The 22,977-nt window shown below is 37.9% G+C and overlaps 1 protein-coding gene across 1 annotated transcript in view; it reads left to right on the forward strand.

Annotated features, from left to right (window-relative positions):
• Positions 1 to 222: 222 nt before the first annotated feature.
• Positions 223 to 22,977, forward strand: part of LOC139722571 (myc box-dependent-interacting protein 1-like) — a 59,494-nt gene continuing 36,739 nt past the window's right edge. Inside the window, exons 1-2 of the mRNA XM_071633862.1 lie at positions 223 to 363; positions 16,150 to 16,285. Of these exons, the coding sequence (XP_071489963.1) occupies positions 223 to 363; positions 16,150 to 16,285 (277 nt within the window). The remainder of the gene's footprint in view (positions 364 to 16,149; positions 16,286 to 22,977) is intronic.

Consider the following 22,977-nt stretch of genomic DNA (forward strand, 5'->3'; position numbering starts at 1 on the left):
GTTACCCCCCTCCTTGGTGCACTTTGTGGATGAAAGCCCCGCCCACAAAATATGAGACTGTCCGCATCTCCTAAACGATAACGAATCCGCGAAACCAATACAATCTCATTGCGGTTTCGCAACGGGAGAGTTACGGCTGTAGATCGTCTCTGTTCTCTTTCCTCCTTGCTTGATTCCCAGCAGTTATCGTCTCTGTACCGAAGTACCTTTCGTGCTACAACAATGGGCAGCACGTATGGCGATCGCGTACGCGCCCGCACCGCAGCAATTTGGTCATCACATAGACAGTGCAAAATGGCGGAGATAAAGCAGACCAGAAAATCGAGCATCTTCCAAAAAAATCTTACAAGAACCAAGGAGAAGGTATGTACTGCGTACAAAAATTATTGGTGAACTTGAAGAAATCTTGGGAATCATCTCCAAGCATGTGATTGGTGGAGAGATTCTAGGGAAATCAATATCATCGCGTAAAATTGCTGAAGGGATCGGATTACACTGACCATTCAGACCGTCTGATTTGTTATCCCTGTTGTGGAGATAGATGTACACAATCCCGTGTTTGATGAATGATCGTGCAGGCAGGTTCCATCAACTTCAAGTTTGACAGTCGCACCTTAATTCCACTACTGACTCGTCTTTATACTGTACTGTACCTTCGCCAACCAAGGCAGGAGAATATGTGGCTTTCATCGGCGTTTGTTTGTTTGTTTGTTTGTTGTTTGGTTGGTTTGCTTATTTGTTTGTTTGTCTGTGTGCAAAATAACTCAAAAAGTTGTGAACGAATCTGGATGAAACGTGCCGGAAAGGTTGAGAATGATACAATAAGGAACAGATTTAGTAAATAATGAAATTTTTTTGAATTTTATGGAGGATTCTCGATATTTTGCCAGGTAGGGTCAATGATCTTGGGAGTCAAGCTGCACATTTTTTGAGGTTTGCATATCAATGCGCACTAAAGTACACTTGTATGTGCTCCAGTATAATGTAGAGTTGTCTAGGAAGGTTTGCTAGGCCTACTAGAAAATCTAGGTCTAGGGCAAGGCAAGCCGCGCAGATGCAAATTGATGACGTATTAAGAGGCTCCTAATATCCATTACCATTAAGTCGCCAGACAGCAACGCGCGCCGCAATCGGACTCGGAGATCAGCTGGGGCAACAGATTTTAATCACTCTCAAAAGACATTCCTAATTCACCTTTTTCCTCCATAAAAACACAAATAATTGTAATCCAAATGTATTTTATCATGCATATGTAACAGGTGACATAACCATTTTTAATGCGAGAACGTTTTTTATTTCGAATGGATTTCAGATGGCAGATTAACACAGTTTTTCAAACGCGATGATGCACAATGCATCCTACATTGAAGTGTGTGTATAACACATGCACTAATGATATGTGGCGCGCTATGGGTGGCGAACTAATTCAGTGCCTATCGTTAGTTCGCCAACCCGGGAGTGCATAGGAAATACACACAAGTGGCGACTAGGTCCTATACGGTAATTGACGTTAGTGGTCTCTGTATTTGGAAACCGGGCAATTTTCAGGGTGCATACGTATTGATGGAAATCACTGATCTCTTTTTGAAGAACTAGATCAGTGGTTGAAATAAGCTAGCTGCTTGGTGGAGGTCTGTGCTCTCAGAGTGCTTCTCTAGTTACCTCCACCAAGGGAGGAGGTTATGTTTTCGTTACCGGTACCATTGGTTTGTTCGTTAGTTTGTCCGTGTGCAAAATAACTCAAAAAAGTGATTACTGGATTGGGATGAAACTTGCAGGAAAGGTTGAAAACGACTTAAGTAACGAACGAATAAATTTTGGTAGTGATCCGAGAATTTTTGGGGAATTAATGAGGGATTTTTGATATTTTGACAGGTAGGGTCAATGAATTTGGGAGTTCAAGCTGCGCATTTTTGAGGTTTTCAAACGCGCACAAAAGTGCGTGCCATGGTGCGTGCTCTAGTTTCTGCTAGGGCGAGGCGCGCTGCGCAGCTGAGGGTTTATGAGGTAACAAAGGCTTCTATATTGGGAAATCGGGTGATTTTTCAGCATGTATACCTATGGGTGGAAATCACCCATCTCTATGGAAGAGCCCAAAGAGCTTTTCCCCAGTGGTAGACTCTAGAGAGGAGAAAAATCTCTTTCGGAAGGACTAAATCATCTGTGGAAAGTAGCTGCTTGGCGGAGGTCTGCGCTCTCAGTGCTTTTCTAGTTTTAGTTTTTAAGATGCTTGTCATTCATTTGTGAATATTTATGTCAACGTTAGACATGTCTAGTTCAAGTATCTTCTGTGTGCATTTTTTAATGATTGAAGGTAATCTTGCCATCTGGGGCATTGTATCGGATCTGTCCTGGTATTTTCAGTCAATACACTATGCTGAAAATGTAGGCTTGATCTAGACCTAAAATGGTAGTAATAAGGGGGTCTAGAGCTTATGTTAGAGATCTATCAACAAACTAAATGTGAAAAAACAGCCAAAATTCAATTGCGCGCAAAGGCATAGGTTTTACTTGTACTCGTAGCCGATAGTCAAATTTTGGATGGCATTATGGTCGAATTATGGGCTGCATGCTTGATAGACCACATTAGACTCCTTGGAGTCCTCGATGAGGGTCTTCAACATTTGTTTTTACTAATTACATGACACAAATATAATAATGATAATAATAATAATAATGATAATAATAGACAACACTTTTAGCGTTTATCAATATTGACGTTTCTAAGCGCATTAATACGGACAAAATTTTAAATGAAAATACAGCCAGTACTCTGCATATATATATATATAACACAAAAAAGTAGGATTTTGTAAATTATAGAATTGATGTGGAATGCAGAGTCATCTAAGAATCAGGAGATAATGTACTCCAATTTCTGCATTTACTGACATTTTGCCCATACCCATGCTCATGCTCATAATGGCTTTCTTGTCAGTGTGATTATATGTAGCAGATCTGGTAGAGTGATAGAGATTCTTAATGTATCAACCGAGGAGCTTGTCTCGAAATGTCAGACTTCAGTGCACTGATGATGACTACACTGAGTTTCTATGAAATAGCCTATTGGGTTCTCTATGCCAACATGATATACAGCAGTCTTGATTTGTATGTTTTGTTTACACTTGAGATGTAAACACTTCTCAGTTTTCTTTCACAGTCTACAGCAGTAGTTTTCCGATATCTTATTTTGTTCTCCCTCCCAGTTTCCGTAGGCCTCAGTATGGGTTTACTTAGTAAGACTTGTACAAATGTAATTTAAGAATACAGTTGTAGCTTTACTACAAGTTTGTAGGCCTGTGCGAGTATAAATGTGCTCAGAACTCGTAAAGCTTAATGCACTGTGATGCAAAAGAGGGGACAGTCAGTGTAACAATACCCAGTGTTACATGATAAAAAGTTTGTCTGTGTTAAGACAGGGATAATCAATACAGCCAGCTTATCAAGAGAACCTTGGCATATTGCCAATATTGGCAGACATTTTGTCTCACAGTGAGGAAGCAATCTTTCCAAGTTTATAGATCCCTGCTTACATTCCACATTGCAACAAAGTTTTAATTGAAAGACAGTGTATTTAGCTGACACAAACTGGAGTTTTTTTCTTTACAATGCTGGTGAGATATATCCCACTTCCACTTCTCTGTTATGCATATTTAAGCACCAAATACCAAACAAGCTAGAAAAAGTATATACCCCAGACTATGAACTTCACCAATTATTGTGATATAGGAGCTTCTGTGAAGATTACACTGCAGGCATACTTAATCCAGGAAAGTGCCAATACTGCTAGAGACTGTTAGGGAATTCTCTCTGTCACTTGCTACAATGCCAAAGTATCTTATAAGTCATCAGTGCAGCCTGTGACTTGTGTATGGAACTTACAATGTATTGCCCTTATTAGGTGAGGTTTCCGTTTCAGTCTGAGAGAGGACATAATTGAACAGACATTTAAAGGGAATGTTTCTTGTAAATTCAATCGCTTGTAGAACAAAATACATCATTACATTTTAATCACACACAAGCTGGGTTTCTATAGCTAAAGATGTACATATGAAGGCAAAAAAAAATTAATGCAAAATACATCTGCTTTGCTCTGAATTTATATCATTTTATAATGTCAGCATACAGTCTGTACCGTTGCCATGAGAACAATAGAATAGTGCAGTGGAATGTTTGCATTCTGTAGAGCACTATACTCAAAGGGTACCCCCTGGAAACTGGAGTGATATTGCATTCGTACCTACATTGTAAATGGTACAGACATTTTAAGTCTAGCTTGTGAGATTTGAGGAATTCTTTGATCGCTGATATTTCCAGACATTGCAACTTATACATGTAGTCAACAATAGATCCTGTCAATAAGCCAATGGGTTCTGACAGCATGTCAGGTTGTTAGCATTGTCCACATTGGCAGCATTTGTTTAGGTGTGCAATGTATGCATCGACAGGTCCAGTAAAGTGCTCCCCTGATAATGTAATTGGAAACCACTTCAGTAAGTATTACATTGTAAGTGCAATGAAATTCTATTTGATAAGGAAATCTTTTTTTATGTCTTATTTTCACCGCTATAATCAGTCATAGTCATAACTATGACCAGCTTAATTGGGTTAATTTTCGCCTGAAACGTCACTACTCTCATTAAAGAATAATAAAATTTGGATGAATAATTGCAGTTTTCAGTGTTCTGACCATTTCAGCTTTATTGTATGTATTCTAGATAAAAGACTGCCAATCCGCCCTATTGCATGTAGGATGTATAGAGTGTAACTGTAAAAAGTCGAATGGCGGTGGCACTATTCACTGTACACCTATACACTCTTAACAATGTGTTGACAACGCTGTGGTGGTGCACAGCATGAGCTCTATTTGAACATTAGGAGCACTATACATTGTATCTATCTCCAAATTACCATACAGGTTTGTACAGATCTTCTCAGCAGTTATGTGTTGTGATAAAGAAATATCAGGTTTTATGCTCTGAAAATTCATTTTTTTTTGCGAAGTGACAATGTTTTAGTCCTAATAAAAAGGAAAAAAATTTAGATGTGATTACCACATATTTGCACTCTGCCAGTGCCTACTGCACAGTAACTATGCATGACTGGAAGTGCACAAGTGAACACTGAAAGTGTGACCCCACTTTACCTCCATGTGTTGCGCGTATGTGTGCAAGATCACCTCATTCATTTGCAAGTTGCATACAGCCAGCATACATTGTACATACCCAGTAGATACACAAAATGTTTACATTGATATGCAGTGGTAGGGAGAATTGCATGGTCGTACTCTTACAATTGTGTGACATCTTGTGGGACATGGTGGCATACATTTATGTGTCTGTGTGTGTGACTGTGGGGGGGGGGGGAGATAATTCATCATCTAGTTTTACAGGTCATTGCCTATGTGTGTGAGCCTTACATTACTTAAACATGAGACAGGTTTATCTCCTGACCTTTCCCTTCTACAATATAAGTCGAGTCCACTGTACATATACACAGGTACACTATTCAATATGACATTCCTATTAGCCGTCTTGGTCACATACATTTGTAACAGCAGCTAAGAATGGTATTGTGCATATCATTAATTGTCCCCGCCGAACGAGTTCGAGCAGGGGACTATGAAACGGGCTCCGTACGTGTGTGTGTCCGTCCGTGCGTCCGTGCGTCCGTGCGTCCGTGTGTCCGTGTGTCCGTCCGTGTGTGCGTCCGTGTGTGATCAAAATGTTCAAAATGCTACTCCTTCGCCATTTCTAACCCGATTTTGATTCTGTTTGCTTTATATGATAGCACTACATGGGAGCTTTGAAACTTCTATACAGAATTTCAATTGTGACCTTTGACCTTGACCTTTGACCTATATTGTACATTTTGCTTCAAAATGCTACTCCTTCGCCATTTCTTACCCGATTTTGATTCCGTTTGCTTTATATGATGGCACTAGGTGAGGGCTTCAAAACTTCTACACAGAATTTTGACCTTTGACTTCTTTGACCTTTGACCTTGATTTTTGACCTATATTGTACATTTTGCTACAAAATGCTACTCCTTCGCCATTTGTAACCCGATTTCAATTCCGTTTGCTTTAAGTGATGGCACTAGGTGAGGGCTTCAAAACTTCTACACAGAATTTTGACCTTTGACTTCTTTGACCTTTGACCTTGATTTTTGACCTATATTGTACATTTTGCTACAAAATGCTACTCCTTCGCCATTTGTAACCCGATTTCAATTCCGTTTGCTTTAAGTGATGGCACTAGGTGAGGGCTTCAAAACTTCTACACAGAATTTTGACCTTTGACTTCTTTGACCTTTGACCTTGATTTTTGACCTATATTGTACATTTTGCTACAAAATGCTACTCCTTTGCCATTTGTAACCCGATTTCAATTCCGTTTGCTTTAAGTGATGGCACTAGGTGAGGGCTTCAAAACTTCTACACAGAATTTTGACCTTTGACTTCTTTGACCTTTGACCTTGATTTTTGACCTATATTGTACATTGCCTACAAAATGCTACTCCTTCGCCATTTCTAACCCGATTTTGATTCCGTTTGCTTTATGTGATGGCACTAGGTGAGGGCTTCAAAACTTCTACACAGAATTTTGACCTTTGACTTCTTTGACCTTTGACCTTGATTTTTGACCTATATTGTACATTTTGCTACAAAATGCTACTCCTTTGCCATTTGTAACCCGATTTCAATTCTGTTTGCTTTAAGTGATGGCACTAGGTGAGGGCTTCAAAACTTCTACACAGAATTTTGACCTTTGACTTCTTTGACCTTGATTTTTTTACCTATATTGTACATTGGCTACAAAATGCTACTCCTTCGCCATTTCTAACCCGATTTTGATTCCGTTTGCTTTATGTGATGGCACTAGGCGAGGGCTTCAAAACTTCTACATAGAATTTTGACCTTTGACTTCTTTGACCTTTGACCTTCATCTTTTTACCTATATTGTACATTTTGCTACTAAATGCTACTTCCGGCGGGGACATATATTACGCACCGCGTAATTTCTACTTTTCCTTGTTTCTGTGAAAACAAACAAACACCTATGATGACTTCCTTGTCATGAAAGATGGTTGCAAACATGGGACTGAAATGCTCCCTATTAGTAAATACAGCTGTGAGTTCAATGTTAAAACTGTGTGATAGCATATAGACTTGTGTTGTTATGGACAGTATGGTAGAACTTTCAAAGTTCTGTATTGTACTACATACATGTATGTACAATGTATATGACATTGACAGATTCAGTGAAAAATGTTGTGGTATTCTAATCATGAAATATCCGTTATGATAATACTGTAAAAATGGATATTTTTGCGCGACTAATTTTTCGCGCTTGGACGGTTAAAAACAGTTTCATGTGTTTTTGATTCTGCGTGATCAAGACATGCACAGGAACATATGGCCAGCAAAAATATTTGCGTGCTTTTATTTTCGCACTAGTTTCTGGTTGCGCAAAATGTGCGAAAATTTCAACACCGCAAAAGTTTCCACTTTTGCAGTATTATATTCTTTAGAGAAAATGTGAAGACAGGGAGTGATGCCAGTCCAACTATGGCAACTATTTTTTGACTCAGTTTCGCTCCACTGGCTTGCCACTATTGGATTTCCTAAAGAGTTTTCAGCACCGTTATTACTATAATTATTATTATTATCATTTTTTTTTTTTTTTGCTATTACACTTTTACATTTGTACATACATACGATGTGTATCCAAATGTCATACATGTGTATCCCTCGACAAAGTTGTGTACATTTGAAATATGCATATAATGGACATATGGACAGGCAGTAGTGTGTCCCATGTCATTCTAGAACACCAGCTCAAATTCAGAGAGTGCTGTTTTGGCTGCGTAGTCCTGATTGTTGTCAGTAGGAACCAGAATCGTGTTTTCCACATGGATTTCCTGTGTGAGACTGCCTCGCTCACACTTCCCGTATCTACCTCCACTGGTTGTCTAATAGATGCCAGGCATTGAAGGTGAAAAGGATGTTTAGTGCTGCACTAGTGCGCCATGATGAAGACATTATTTGAAATACTGTCAATTTACTTCAGTGCGTTTCATACAGTAGGAATGAACTGTGCGGTTGACGTGTGCTGAAAGTGCATTATGTGTGTTTTTGTAACATTCCAACAAAGTTGCTAAGTAGATACAGGTTTGTTGTTGTTTTTTAATTCATCCTTGTACATTAGTAGCTTTATACTGTATATGTGATCAAAAAGGCTTTAAGGCAACTTGCACAGGGCCTTTCCAATTTGCCAACAAGTTTGAATGAGTAGTTTCATGGCTACACATTTGTACGTCGCAAGGCTGACATAAACCACAAATTATGTCTGTGCTCTGTCTTTAAACTTGACAGTTAAATCCTGCCACTCACAAATTCCTTAGATTGAAATACAGTGAAGTTTTCAATTTAATAGAGGTAGAATTCAATCTTATTCTATTGAAACTTTCAATCCCATTTTGGGTTGGTCCCTGACTACAATCTATTAGATTGAATTTCAGTTTACGGAATTTAGAGAGGGGATCATAAAAATCTGAATCATGTAATGAAACAGAATTCCTCCACTACCCTGTACCTACACGTGTAATGTACAATTGTAGTTCTTGTTTAAATCAGTTTGACAAAGCCAGAGTACCTGGTAATTGCCCAACCACCATCTCCCAAGTTTCATGCGGAAATGTGGTATAAGAAGGTACGTGAGATTTATGATTTTGTTATTAAATTTGTTAGAATTCTATTGCTATATTGTTTGATATCCATCTCTTTTTGATGTTTCTATTCATCTTGTTGATCATCCCAGCCTGTTGTATTATTGGACAGGCCATTTGAAATTATATGCATTTTGCTTGATGCGACATCAATTGTATTCTGTTCAGCTATTGAAAAAAAAAACAGAAACAAGACCAAACAACAACTTAATTAACATGATCCAAATGCTTGAATTTCCACAAGATTTAAAAAATGTGTATGATTATACAAATGTATCCACACATCATTAAAGTGATGGATGTGTTCAGAAACAAGTCTAACATTATCTTACCTCAAGCATATCATGCTTGTGACTTTACATTCATGTGGGTCGTACACTGGACTAATCACAATTAATGATAAAAGCACCATGAAGACTGCAGTAGGAAGTCATGTAAAAAAACTGAAATACTCCTGGAATAAAGAACAATGAGATAGCATGCTGTCATCTTATGTTCAATCAAAACCTCAAGGGAAATGACTTTTGAAGTAATATAGGGAGGGGTTGAGATGTTGTCCTTATCAAGGAACAGGTACCTTGTAAGATGCACTTCTCACAGTCACGTCTTTTCTTCTTTGTTTTTCATGATGTAGCAGTTCCAAATTTTTAAGCAAATCGGGAAACTGGTGAAAATTAAGGAATTTCAGGGAAGAACATTTTCTATAGAACTTTCTATAGCTGACTCAGTACACACATTGCACATTGTAAGAGTTAGCATTGTGGAGGTCTCGGGTGTGAATCCCAGTGGAATCCCATCTTCTTCGCTCATTTTCACATTTATTACTGAATTTGAATTTTTCACACAAAACTTCATCACTTTGGTGATTATTCGCATTTATCCCAAAGTTGATTTCTCCTTCTGGTTTATGTCAGGTTTATAATATAGCTGCTGACCATACAAGCAATGAAAATAAAGGGATTTAGGGATGAATGCCATATTACCACCTCCCTGGTACTACAGCTGTAGATGTACAATTGTACAATGTATGTAGGGCTTTCCATAGCTCAGTGGGTATTATAAGAGCACCGGTTTGACAGTCCAGATTTAATGCTATCTTCTTAGCTCATGTTTATTCAGTACATTGTGTTGTTGTTATTGATTATCTCAACTTTTAAGGCATATTGTATAAATTTGAGTTTGCCTTCGAGTATTATTGTAAATATGAATCTTAGGATCAAATTGTTAATATTTCAAATGACATAAAAATCTTTTTTTGTTTCTACTGTAGTTTAGACTCATACAACTATTCAGAAAGTGGTATTAGAAATAATTTACTAATATCACAGTGTTATTCCTTGTCAGGTTGCTGTAAGATTTGTTTGGCACTGCATGCAGACTAACATTCAGAGAGATACCGGTATGCACTGTACAGTTGTATCTGAGTTAGGAGTGAGCTTGAAACAAAGCAAGTGATGTCACAGAAATCTGTAACAACACAATTGTGGTTTTTATATGGTAGGTAAAAGAACCCTGCTGTGTTTGATGTGATCCAGTACTTCCTGTGAGTAATAACAGATATTGAAGATGAATCAAAGTGAACTGTAATGCCAGACAAGTAGTTTCTCTTTGGGCTTGATATGGAGTTGTGGTTTCCATTAGCATTGTTGATGGATTATTGTACATGTACACTAAGGTATTGTAATCAGTGCCATTTGCCCTGCAAGGGAGTATTTCACCACTTGACGGGAAATAATCATAATTTTGACAGTTTATTGCAATTTAAATCATGGTTCTGTTCTTCCACGTTCAATACATGTCTAATGTATAATTTTTTCGCATGTTGGCTTGGATAATTGTTTTACAATGTGTACATCTTGTACTAGTAGCACAAAGCTTTTCCCCTGTTCTACATGTACAGGTCTTTGTAGGTTCTATCACGAATCATTAATGATAATGAGCACTATTAGTGGAACAAGATAAAAAGATGTGGTAAATGATAGTGATAATGTGATGATTACTATGGATAGTGTTTAGTTTAGATCTTTGGATTCGAATATTCTGAGTAAAGAGCTCTGCATTTGTCTAAACTTTATACTGTTAAACAAGAAATGTTTGCATGTATTCTAATCTTACAAATTTTGTTAGACTGATTTATTCAATATTCTCTTGAATTATCTTTGTGCAGGCCACCTACATGTACAGTAGTAACTCAGGTGTATTCTTGTAGAGATTGCAATTTATATAAGTAGCACCAACTTTTTGGCAACAGGATACAACATGTACAAATGTATGTGATAATTCATATCAAAGTCTGCTCCAAATGACTTCATACAGGTCACTGAAGTCACTCAAATGTGTTCAGCTGGAGGTAATGATATTTTACAAAGCATGTATTATTCACAAGCTGAATACTGGTTGTTATTTTTATCAACTTACATTCATATAAATTCAGAGTGATCTCATGAATGGTCAGGATTGTTTTCTGAGAGAAAGCTGTTTAAACAGACACCAACAGAGCGTACTACAATTTAAGAAAGCAAATTGTGACAAAATATTAATGAACAAAATATATACAATGCATGCGTGCAGTATATGACATTATGACATAACAGAACATGGCTATCAAGTATGTAATTGTATAATGATATTCAATATCAAAACATATCACAGGAATGTGACAGAATAGTGGATTGATAACATCTGGAGCAACATCACAAGGTAGAATGATGTGCTAACATTTTGCCATAATACAATTGTAACTGCATTGTACTGGTTATACAGTGCACTCCCGTTACAACGAACACGGTTATAACGAAATTTCCTTGTAACGAACTAAAACTTCTATTCCCAAAATTAACACCATGAAAGTCTATGGTACAAAATTCGCTTAAAATAACGAACACAGTCTTTTCCCAAGTCTTTTCCGAGCGCCACTGACAAAGAAAAACAAAAGAAATATGCTTCGTTACAACGAAATGCAAATTGCTTTCGAAAATACATAGCGGAACAAGCATTTATAGCGTCTCTGCACGGGCGAATGCTTCACATCACTGTGTGTTTGCTCCTTGTGTCACGCACAGTTTCTGAGGGGAACTTGCATTTAATATTGTAATACAATGATCCCATCCCATTTTACATAGCTTTCCAGTGTATGATGAGTATTCAGCAAACAGAATATGATATATATCTGCGTGATTTCCTTGTTTTCGTTTTACATGTACAGTATTTGTTCGGTTATAACGAAATTTCGTTATAATGAAAGAAAACTGCCGGTCCCGAGCATTTCGTTAAACGGGAGTGCACTGCATTGAAACAGAAAATGTGGTAAAAAGGGATGTGGAGAGAGAGAGAGAGAGAGAGAGGAAGAAGGCGAAGCCTCGATCCTTGCTTCTGTAATGCTGCATTATTATCTTAGTACAATGTGTATAAACAGATACTCCACAACATGAAAGTTAATTTACTTTGCGGTTTACTTTGAGCTTGAGAAAAACTGAAAGTGAAGATGGAATACTTTTATTTTTGTGTTGGTTAAACTGCCAACACTTCAGAGGGTATCATATGATACATTGTGAGAAAAAGCGTTTTACGTCCAGGGACACTATGAGAGTTTTCCATTACACATTCATTACTGCCTTTGAAATGTCCTTTCCATATAAAGGGGAGGACATTAACATTGTATCAAAAGCAGACAAAAAGCGCATATTGATGCAAGGTTACATGTACAATTGTAATGCACTCCCACAGAGCACTGCGTACTAGTCGGTTGATAATTACACTGATTATTCAATTAGTATGTCATCAGTTCTTTCTGGGCAAATACTGTGTAAAGCGTACACAGTGCCAGCACTCGTTAGCAAAACAGTTACTAGACCCATTATTGCATCTACACATACAAGTGTGTAAAATGTACAACTGTACATGCAGTTGTTGGTATGCATTTATTTTCCTGTCCATCTTCTTTGTACATGTACATAGTATTTAGTGTACAGTGTAAGTGTAAGTGTAGGTATTTCTTTTAGGCCTACATTTGACATCAGAAATCTTGTAATTATTTTCAGTCCTGAATGTCTTTGTTGGATTATTAAGTGGGTATTAGCTATAATTGTACATCACAAAGTCAGCCTGCTGTCACAAATTAGGATAGAGTATCATACATTTATACTCCAGTATCATGTGTCAATCTAATCCAGCATTTAAAACTTCGACAGAGTGTATAGTATATGAATTGTGAAACTTTGTGTCCTATCTAGAAATGATCTCTACAATTTGCCAAATATGTAGTTTTGTAATTCAGGTTTGAAATATTACTGTAATTGAATTTGAAAGGTGATACGATGTGTGACATTGCTGTAAAGTTTGTGAAATGCATGCTGAAGTTAAAGGGATTATTTTTTAATTCTTTTAGCTTGATGAATGTAGCCTCAGTATGTCTGATTTATTTTATGGTTATCTGTTTTTCTGAGAATTTTTAGGAGATTATGATTCTAAGAGATGGTTTCTGATGTGTAGTGAGAATAACGAGTGAAGAAAGTGCAGTGCAAGCCACTCGGTTTTTTACAGCTGTAAATGATATGATGTACAGTGCACTCCCGTTATAACGAAATGCTCGGGACCGGCAGTTTTCTTTCGTTATAACGAAATTTCGTTATAACCGAACAAATACAATATATAACGAAAACAAGGAATAATTGATAAACCACGTACATATATCATATTCTGTTTGCTGAATACTCATGATACACTGGAAAGCTACATGTATGTGAAATGTGATGGGACAACTGTATTACAATAATAAACGCAAGTTCCCCTCAGAAACTGTGCGTGACACAAGGAGCGAACACACAGTCGTGTCAAGCGTTCACCCATGCAGAGACGCTATAAATGCTTGTTCCGCTACGTATTTTCGAAAGCAATTCGCATTTCGTTAGATAACGGAGCACATTTCTTTTGTTTTTCTTTGTCTGTGGCGCACGGAAAAGACTTCGTTATAACGGAAATTTCGCTATAACCGTGTTCATTATAAGTGAATTTTGTACCATAGACTTTAATGGTGATAATTTTGGGACCAGAAGATTTACTTCGTTATAACCGTGGTCGTTGTAACAGGAGTGCACTGTAATACATTTACATTTAGCATTGGGTTCATGTGGACACTGAATTCCACTTGTAAGATTACAGTTTGAGGGCTTGTAACTTGTTGGCAGTTGATGTCATACTGAGGAGGTGCAGTGATTGATGTCCTTTGTTTAAAATTACACTGTACATCTCTGAACCTTGATATTGTGTAGGCTCTACCTTCTGCATTCCTTAGGCCCTACATGTGAACAAATCCAGTCAGTCTACACAGTGTAGCTTTTCCCCTTTTTGTTAGAAACTCTAGCAAGTTTATCTTTTAGTGTTGGTGACTTCCCTCTTGTCCAACTTTATGAACTTTGGACACAGACATTCACATTGTGTACTAAAAAGCTATTGTACAAATCTATGTGTCATTTCCCTTGTCTAGACAATTAATAGCTACAGTTTTATCTGCACAAATAGATAGCTTGCTGTATGAATTTTTTTCCCCTCCCAAATCTCTCACACTTTGAAGTTTTAAGTAAACATATTTGTGGTTGTGTGATAAGATAATAAATTCTACATTGGTTAGGACCACCAGAAACAATTGATTGGAGTAAATAGTTTTCTGTGGCTCTATTTGCAGTTTACACTGGAGGTGTGTCACAATGAGATACACATGTACATGATCATTTTCTGTTTTGAAATGTTCACAAATTCATTCACAATTGTAAGTGATTGAGGAAATGTTCAACTGTAACTTCTTCCAGTCACATTTTCATTGTTAGTGATGGTTGGTACTCTTACGTGTATAATATGTGTGTACAGTAGCAGTACTTGGTCCCATTGACTTGCTTGGGCACATTCGAGGTACACATGCTGGTTTAATAGCAGCACCCGTCATTTACCCCAATTTGAATTCAGTGAGGGATGAATTAGATATTTCCTCTCAGTCTGGTAGGTTCTTATCCTTTATGGGTTCATGTCAAGGTTACTGTCAATAACAGTCTGCCAGCCATCGTTTATCTACATGTACCATGCTGTTTTTGCATAATGCATTCACATAAATGTAAGGTGCGTAATTTCTTGCTATTGGCTAATGAAAGCTAATACATGTACTTAGATTAATGGATCTGATAGGTGAGGGGCGCTCTCCAAATGTGAAAAAAAAAACACGAAGTACATTGTAAATGCACTGGATTTTGTTCCCCTTTCAATATTGAAACTACATTGTAATACATCCCATCTGTGACACTAATACAGTATATGCTGCAGTGGAGATATGTGATACCTTTTAATGCTGGAAAGAATTTCGAGCACAATGCTAACTAATGTCTCTATGGTACTATACTTGTCATGTGCCTTTGTGACTCAATCTGTATGATTATACTTAAAAATAGCTTGGATTGGAGGATACTGCCCACTTGTGCTGTGTCTCTTGTCTAACTACAGGCCTACTCTTATATTGCTCATGAACCAGAACGACACAGTGAAACTTGAGTAAAACCACTTCTCTTCTCCACTTTAGACCATGTCACTTGTCAAAAGGATACAGTATGGTATATAATAAGAGAATGGAGAAGAACAATGTACAGTGTACTTTAACTGTCATATGTACATACTGTACCACCCCAAGAGTGTATGCAGTATGTGGCACTTGTCTGATTTTGAAAGGAACCTGATTTCACAACAACATAGACAAAACAAAGAGAAAGTACAATGGAAGAGCTGTAAGAAAATCATTTCTTTGATGATACCTCATCCCACCTACATTCTGATTTTATCATGGTGGAAGTACATTGTCTCCATCTGTTAGTATTTGCATGTGAAATTATAGTGCATTTGCTGAATAAAGTAATGATATCATATTTCACATTCTTTGTAGAACAGTAGCCCAATCATAAGCGAACACTTTTGAAAGTGAAACTTATAATGTATATTTCTTTAGAATATAGTGTCAGTTTTGTAAATAAGGAACTAGGAAATGACTCACAGGTTATAATTTTCGAGATGAGTCAATGTAGAAAAAAGTTATTTATAAGCATAATGTGTTTTTTGTTTTCGATGTTTTTCTTTTGTGTGTGTGTGTGTGTGTGTGTGTATTTTGGCAAAAGAAAACTTGAAAATTTAAGTGTTTCAATATTTTTTTAATATGATTTTTTTTTTGAGCGAAGACACATTGTTTGCTTGAAATATATCTCAGCTGTTGCACTGTGATTTATGGTTCCCTGAAGTCTGCCATAAGCTGTTGCAAAATTCTAGTACCATGGAGTTTGCAAGTGTGAAATTTGCCACATGTATACTGTGCAAATGTAGCAAAGAATGTCCTGATCAGCATGTTTTAACTCAAGTTTGCTGATCTTCCTTTCTTTTCTGACATAGGTTTTACAGAAACTTGGCAAAGCGGACGAGACGCGGGATGAGTTGTTTGAACACTACGTCCAGAATTTCACCAACCAACAGGCTGCTGCAAACAAGCTGTACAAGGAGCTGAAGAACTATGTCACATGTGTCAGAGGTTTGTGAGATACTGTAGTAAATCATGAGAAATATAATTCACATCATATCACTGAGAAAGAGCAAAAGTAGCATAGTGTTGATAAAAAAAAAAAAATTATGATAATCACATTTTTACTTGCATATCACCACATATATATAGTAGTCCCTGTGCATTGTGTGTGTCCTGCTTTGCATTCTTCATGAAGTAGGCTCTGACATGGATGTTATGCTTGAATGGTAGGAATAACCCTGTTTTTGCTTCTTAAAGGGAAAGTCCTTCCTGATATTACACTGAATGTTACTTTGTATGAAAACAGAAAAATCAGATAAGCACATCAGTGAAAATTTTGGGGAAAATCTGATTTTTCATTTTTACTTTCAGGACGGAATTTCCCTTAATGTGCTGAGCTATTTCTGTAGAATTTTGGAAATATTCCTTATCCCCCTCCCCCCCCCCCCAAAAAAAAAAAAAATCAAACAAAGCAACAACAACATTGTGTTAATAAGTCACACAACCTATCAGAGGAGACAAAGCAACTTTACCACAGGAAGATCATTGTGATACAATGGCAATTTATAGGATTACCAGATATGTAGGGGTGAATGCTTAAGTGTGACAGAGTTTTCTGAATGAAGCATGCAGCACATATTTGTGCAGACCCAAAAGTCGGAATGTTGCGAAGTGGACAGACGAATGATTTAGTCATGAAGGGGTATTATTTCCATGGTTTTTGTACGTAGCGGTCAATATGTCTTGATGATATTGGGAGTGCTATCATTGATGTCTGAAATGTCAATGTTATGACGGTGTTAATCAGCTCCACATGACTAGCTGTCCTTTTGACACACAGCAAAGGATGGATGGCGTAACATCCTGACAATCGTTTTTTCAATGGTTATCTGTTAAAAAATGACAAATAGTTACGTGTTGCATTCCTGTTCATTTTAAAGACCCATGTATACTAAATGTTCTTCCCTCAAGCAATACACTCAGGTTGTTTAATTAGTTTACATAAACCTTGTGTGTTTAGGATTTGTGTTTAGGATGTGATTTTGACTGTCCAAATTTCATTCCTGTAAATGATAATTTGTACATATAAAATATATATAAAATCATGACTTAAATGGTTAGGATGTGATTTTAGCTGTCACCCTACACAGCTTTCTGACTTGAAATTATCTTTATCATATCTATGATGGCAAATAAATATTTACTATAACTACCACTGAACTGTCTTTTATATTTTTTTTTTCTTGACTGTTTCTGACCTGGGTCTTTAGATCACTTTTATATGGACTTTTGAATGGAATGGTCCAATTTCCATCTGCTCTTGTTCCATATGGATGTATAGTTTGAGTCTGAATCTCTAATAGCTTCTGGTGGTTGATTTAGTGCATTGCAAACCACTTTCACAAGCGTGAAAGAACCGATTCAAAATTTGTTGCCTTTCTCCAAAGGTTCCAGTTCAGCTGGGTAGCAAACTGGTTGCTGAAGGTTCTCCAGAGGATCCTGTTCACTGTAATTCTGTGAGTCGTCCTACGTAAGGCACCCAGGAATACTGCCAACTTCTTCCTATAGACCACATCCAGCGACTTGTCTTCCAGAAGTAGAATCTCCTCCTTGGAGGTGCTTGGAAGCTTGAAGTTGTCATCCTCCTCCTTAGTACTCCTTCAGGTGTACCCTTCATGCATTTCCCATCCTTTGCTTCAAGGGTATTTTTTTGATGCACTTGTTGCTTGATTCCCACCAACATGTTATTGATGATGTTGGATTACAGAGGTTGATTAGCTGTTTCTGATGCCAAATGAGTTGGGTCTGGATAAGTGGTGGTGGAGGTACGTAGTAGGGGTTGTTGCCCAGATTCTTCTAGCACATGGTCGAGGTGGTACATTGTAGGAGTTGATGGGTCTGGATTAGCTGGTAAGGCAGGCACCTTTGGCAGTCTCTTCCCTTTAGAAGGCTGATGTATTTTTGTCTTTCTCCGAACTGTCAACGGGGTCATATCTTGCAGGGGTCAGCTCTCCCATTCTTTTGGATGACCACACTGAACCAAAGCCATGTATGGCATATGTCATTTGGTTTTCATGCTGCTTTGCAGGGCCTTGCATGGCCTGTGTACCCTTAATAATGGAGGCAACTGGCATTTCTTCTTGTCACTTCTCATCCATGGGGATGACACTATATCTCTTTCATCAGTTTCCGTGAAGTCCACAATGTAGTATGAAACATGCGTGGATCACCGTCACACAAAGAAAATTGCTGTCAGAGTTGATCTTCATATAGAATTTAATGGAGTTAAGACTGCTTACAACATCCAGCAAACATTTAAAGCATTTAAGTGAAGCTAGTGCTATGTAAATCCTATTAAAAAAAAAAAATCTGCAATCTTTCTTTTCTCTAACTCCTGTAATAATATGGTGTGTGTATTTTTTTTAATGGAAAAAAAAAATGTGCATACCCTATTGTTAACAAGTAGATACTTTCAGGACAGAATTTCCCTTAATATGCTGAACTATTTCAGTAGAATTTTAGAAATATTCCTTATCCCCCACTCCCAAAAGCCATTGTAAATATGTCACAACCTATCAAAGGAAACAAAGCAACTTTACCACACCAAGGTCGTTGTGATACAATGGGCATTAATAGGATTACATTATTCCAGATACATTATATGTAGGGATGACTGCTTACGTGTGACAGAGTTTTCTGAATGAAACATGCAGCACATATTTGTGCAGACCTAAAAGTCGGGATGTTGCGAAGTGGACAGACAAATGATTTAGTCATGAAAGGGTATTTTTTCCATGGTTTGTGTACATTGTACATAATGGTCAAGATGTCGTGATGATATTATGAGTGCTGTCGTTGATGTCTGAAATGTGTGTGTTTAGGATGTAGTTAGGATGTGATTTTAAATGTCCAAATTTCAATCCTGAAAGTACCATACATATCATGACTTAAATGTTTAGTTTAGGATGTGATTTTAAATGTCATCCTTCATACAGCTCTCCAACTTAGAAATTATCTTTACTATATCTGTGATGGCAAATAATTTAACGACTTAATGACCTCCATTGAACTGTCCTATATGTATATTTTTTTGTCTTCTTCTTCTGGACTGTTTCTGACCTTGGTCTTTGGATCACTTTTATATACACTCTTGTGTGGAATGGCCCAATTTCCATCAGCTCTTGATCCATAGTTATATTTAGTTGGAGTCTGAATCTTTAATAGCTTCTGGTGGATGGTTTAGTGCATTTCGAACCACTTTCACACTTGTGTGAATGAACCGATTCCAAATTTGTTGCCCTTCCCCTTCCAGTTCAGTTGGGTAGCAAACTAGTTGCTGAAGGTTCTCCAGAGGATCCTGTTAACTGAAATCTTGTGAGTCGTCCCACGTTAGGCACCCAGGAATACTGCCAACTTCTTCCTATATCCATCCAGCAACTTGTCTTCCAGAGGCAGAATCTCCTCCTTGGAAGTGCATGGAAGCTTGAAGTTGTCATCCTCATCCTTAGTACTCCTTCAGGTGTACCCTTCATGCATTTCCCATCCTTTGCTTCAAGGGCATTTTTTGTGCACTTGTTTCTTGATTTCCACCAACATCTTGTTGATGATGTTGGATTACAGAGATTGATTAGCCAAGTCTGTGCCAAATGAGTTGGTTCTGTTGAGTGGCAGTGGAGGTCGTAGGGGTTGTTGGATTCTGGTGAGTGGCAATGGAGGTAGGGGTTGTTGGATTCTGGTGAGTGGTCGAGGTGGTAGGAGTTGACGAGCTTGGAATGGCTAGAAATGCAGGCACTTTTGGCAATCTCTTCCCTTTAAAAGGCTAATGCATTGTAGTCTTCCTCTGAACTGTCATCGTGGTCATATCTTGCAGGGGGTCAGCTCTCCCATTCTTTTGGACGACCACACTGAACCAAAGCCATTATATGTCATTTGGTTTTCATGCTGCTTTGCAGCTTGCTTGGCCTGTGTACCCTTAATAATGGAGGCAACTGGCATTTCTTCTTGTCACTGCTCATCCATAGGGATGACATTATGTCTATTTGATCTGTTTCGGTGAATTCCACTACGTAGTATAAAACATGCTCCCATGTGCGTGGATCACCGTCACACAAAGAAAATTGCTGTCGGAGTTACTGTAATATCAGTAATGATCCTCATATAGAATTTAATGGAGTTACATGTTGTACGACTACTTACAACATCCAGTAAACATTTAAAGCATTTAAGTGAAGCTACACGTAGTGCTACAATTGTATAATATCCTATAAAAAAAATCTTCAATCTGTCTTTTCTCTAACTCCTGTTACAATATGGTATGTGTATTTTTTAAATGAAAAAAAAAAATGTCCATACCCTATAGTTAAAGGGACACAGTCCTCACGAAATTTAAAAAAATATGTTGTTGTTGGTACCTCCAATGAACTACTTTCACCAAAAACAAACTTTAAAATCACCAAATAAGCTCGTACATTTTGGTTGAAAAAGTGTGACTCTGCATGGTGAATACATGCTAATGAGCAAGTCTTGGCGGAGAGTCATATGTCGTCGATGCACAACTCTTCCCAGCCGTGTTCTGCTCGTTATCCGTACGCTCCCTAGTTTACCCGGATGCATGAAGACGTCGGTGGCTACTCCGACTCGTATTTGACATTGTTTCTACGTTGTGTGTGTGTGTGTGTTTGTGTGTGTGTGTATGTATTGTGTATTATATTCGCACGTGTGGACGGTACAACTAGATGATAGATCTACGGTAGCTACGCGTACGCACCCCGTACGCGGTTTGCCCTTCGCACTTTTCCAGTCTCAAGCGCAGCTGCAGCTAGCCCTACCTGTCGCCGCTCATGCATGAGTTGTTCTATAGTATGTACAGAGTGTACATATTTGTAGGTAGAAACGATTCTACACAGGCCTGCTAGTACACTACAGGGGCGACCGCATTCAGCGTCGTCTGGTCAGGCTATCTTACATCAGTAGTTTTGCTCGAATCGTGCAGAAAATTTCCCAGGAAAATCCTTTTTTCCGTCCCAGACCAACAAAAGTATCGTGAAAGGTGAGCTGTATGGCTGGGAAATATCGGTACAACGATGCCAAACATAAGAAACTTAGGGCCTACAAAATCTCGAAATCGTGTTGTGACCTACCTGTGCGTGGACAATTTGTGAAGCGATGTTTTTACGTGGACCGGCAGGCTGTGGCCCTCGGTTATAAACCGAGAAAACTCCTGAAACCAGATGCAATCCTGACCATTTGCTCACATGAGTTATAAAACAGCAACACCTCGAGCATCGACTTCGAAGAGAACCGAGGGAAAAAAGCGTAGAGAGGTAAGGAAAGTGGCTAGCTATGTTTAATTTACCGTGGGCCTGCAGCCGGGGTTGGACTGCAGTACAGTGCCACTGAGCTAGCTGCTGCCAGTGCCGACTGGACATGCACGGCAAAGTGGAGCGAAATCATATCCCTACGACCCCCTGTGTTTACCCTTCCCGGCTCACGTCATATTTTTTTTTTTCGAGGAAAGGCGATTATCTGACTACTTACAGAAATACTGAGATACAAACAATATTTTCTTTGAAGAATTCGACTCTCTCATGCACAGGTTATCTTCGGTTTGAATGCCAAAATCGACTGGACGGAGTCGAGTGTACTGTGTATGTATACATTGGTATGGTAAGGATTTGCGCGCGAGAGTGGTTTCTACGCTAAGAAGTATGCAACACGGACGGAAGCTAGAAAACGACCGTGCCTATTTGATGTCAAGTTCATGGTATATTTGGTTTAAAAATACATATGAATTTATGTTTACAATATTAATTTTTCGTAAATTATATATATCTAAGCTTGAAATATTTTGTTTGAAATTATAAAACCACAAACTTTCACATTATATGATAAAATTGCAACTAATCATTTGAACACTTAAATTGGTTTTTAGAGGCACGGCTGTCAACTTGGTGAGTAGGGCATGCACTACGTAGCATCTTTTTGCCGGCTCTTTTACGATCGCTTGCAGGAATTATTTTTCAAAAATCGCGTACGGAGACAATTTTTAATGTCCAAGCGTATAAATTGGTGAAAGTGTATATTTTTTACTCTTCTTAATTATCAGTACAGTGAAAATCTCAGGACTGCTTCCCTTTAACAAGTAGATATGACAAGGAGTATTCCCTTATAAATAGGAAAGAAAAAATTCTGAGTAGGCATGTGGAAACATGCCTCGTCATCTACAAAGCAAACACCATTTATCTTAGATCAAATTATTGTGATAACAGTCTTGATATTGTCCTGTTTACACAATGAGACACACACTCCTATTGTAGTGCACAGACCTTGCATCTTATAGCATATCATGTCCTTTAAATCGAACGAGTTTAGAATGACTCAAGTTGTCATTTAATCCTGCAATCCATGTTATTAAATATGCTATCATTGTCAGAAGTCCTCAAGAAAAAATTGCCTTGGGCTAATTAAGACAAATCATACTGATAATATATAACCTTCAAAACATACACATGTATTGTAAGATTGTAGATCTTTCCTCCATGGAGAATTGGCAGGACCAAGGAGGTTCAAGATATAATAGAGGCATAACTGTTTTATTCGTTTTGAACCCATGATTGTAAAGACGCAGTGATGTGTGAATAGAAATACGCAAAGATGGATAAAATAAAAATAAAAGTTACTTGACTGGACATGTCCAGGTG

Source organism: Diadema antillarum, unplaced genomic scaffold (assembly GCF_040938485.1).
Source record: "Diadema antillarum isolate AM-2024a unplaced genomic scaffold, OU_Dant_1.0 scf00000167, whole genome shotgun sequence".
Lineage (NCBI taxonomy): Eukaryota > Metazoa > Echinodermata > Echinoidea > Diadematoida > Diadematidae > Diadema > Diadema antillarum.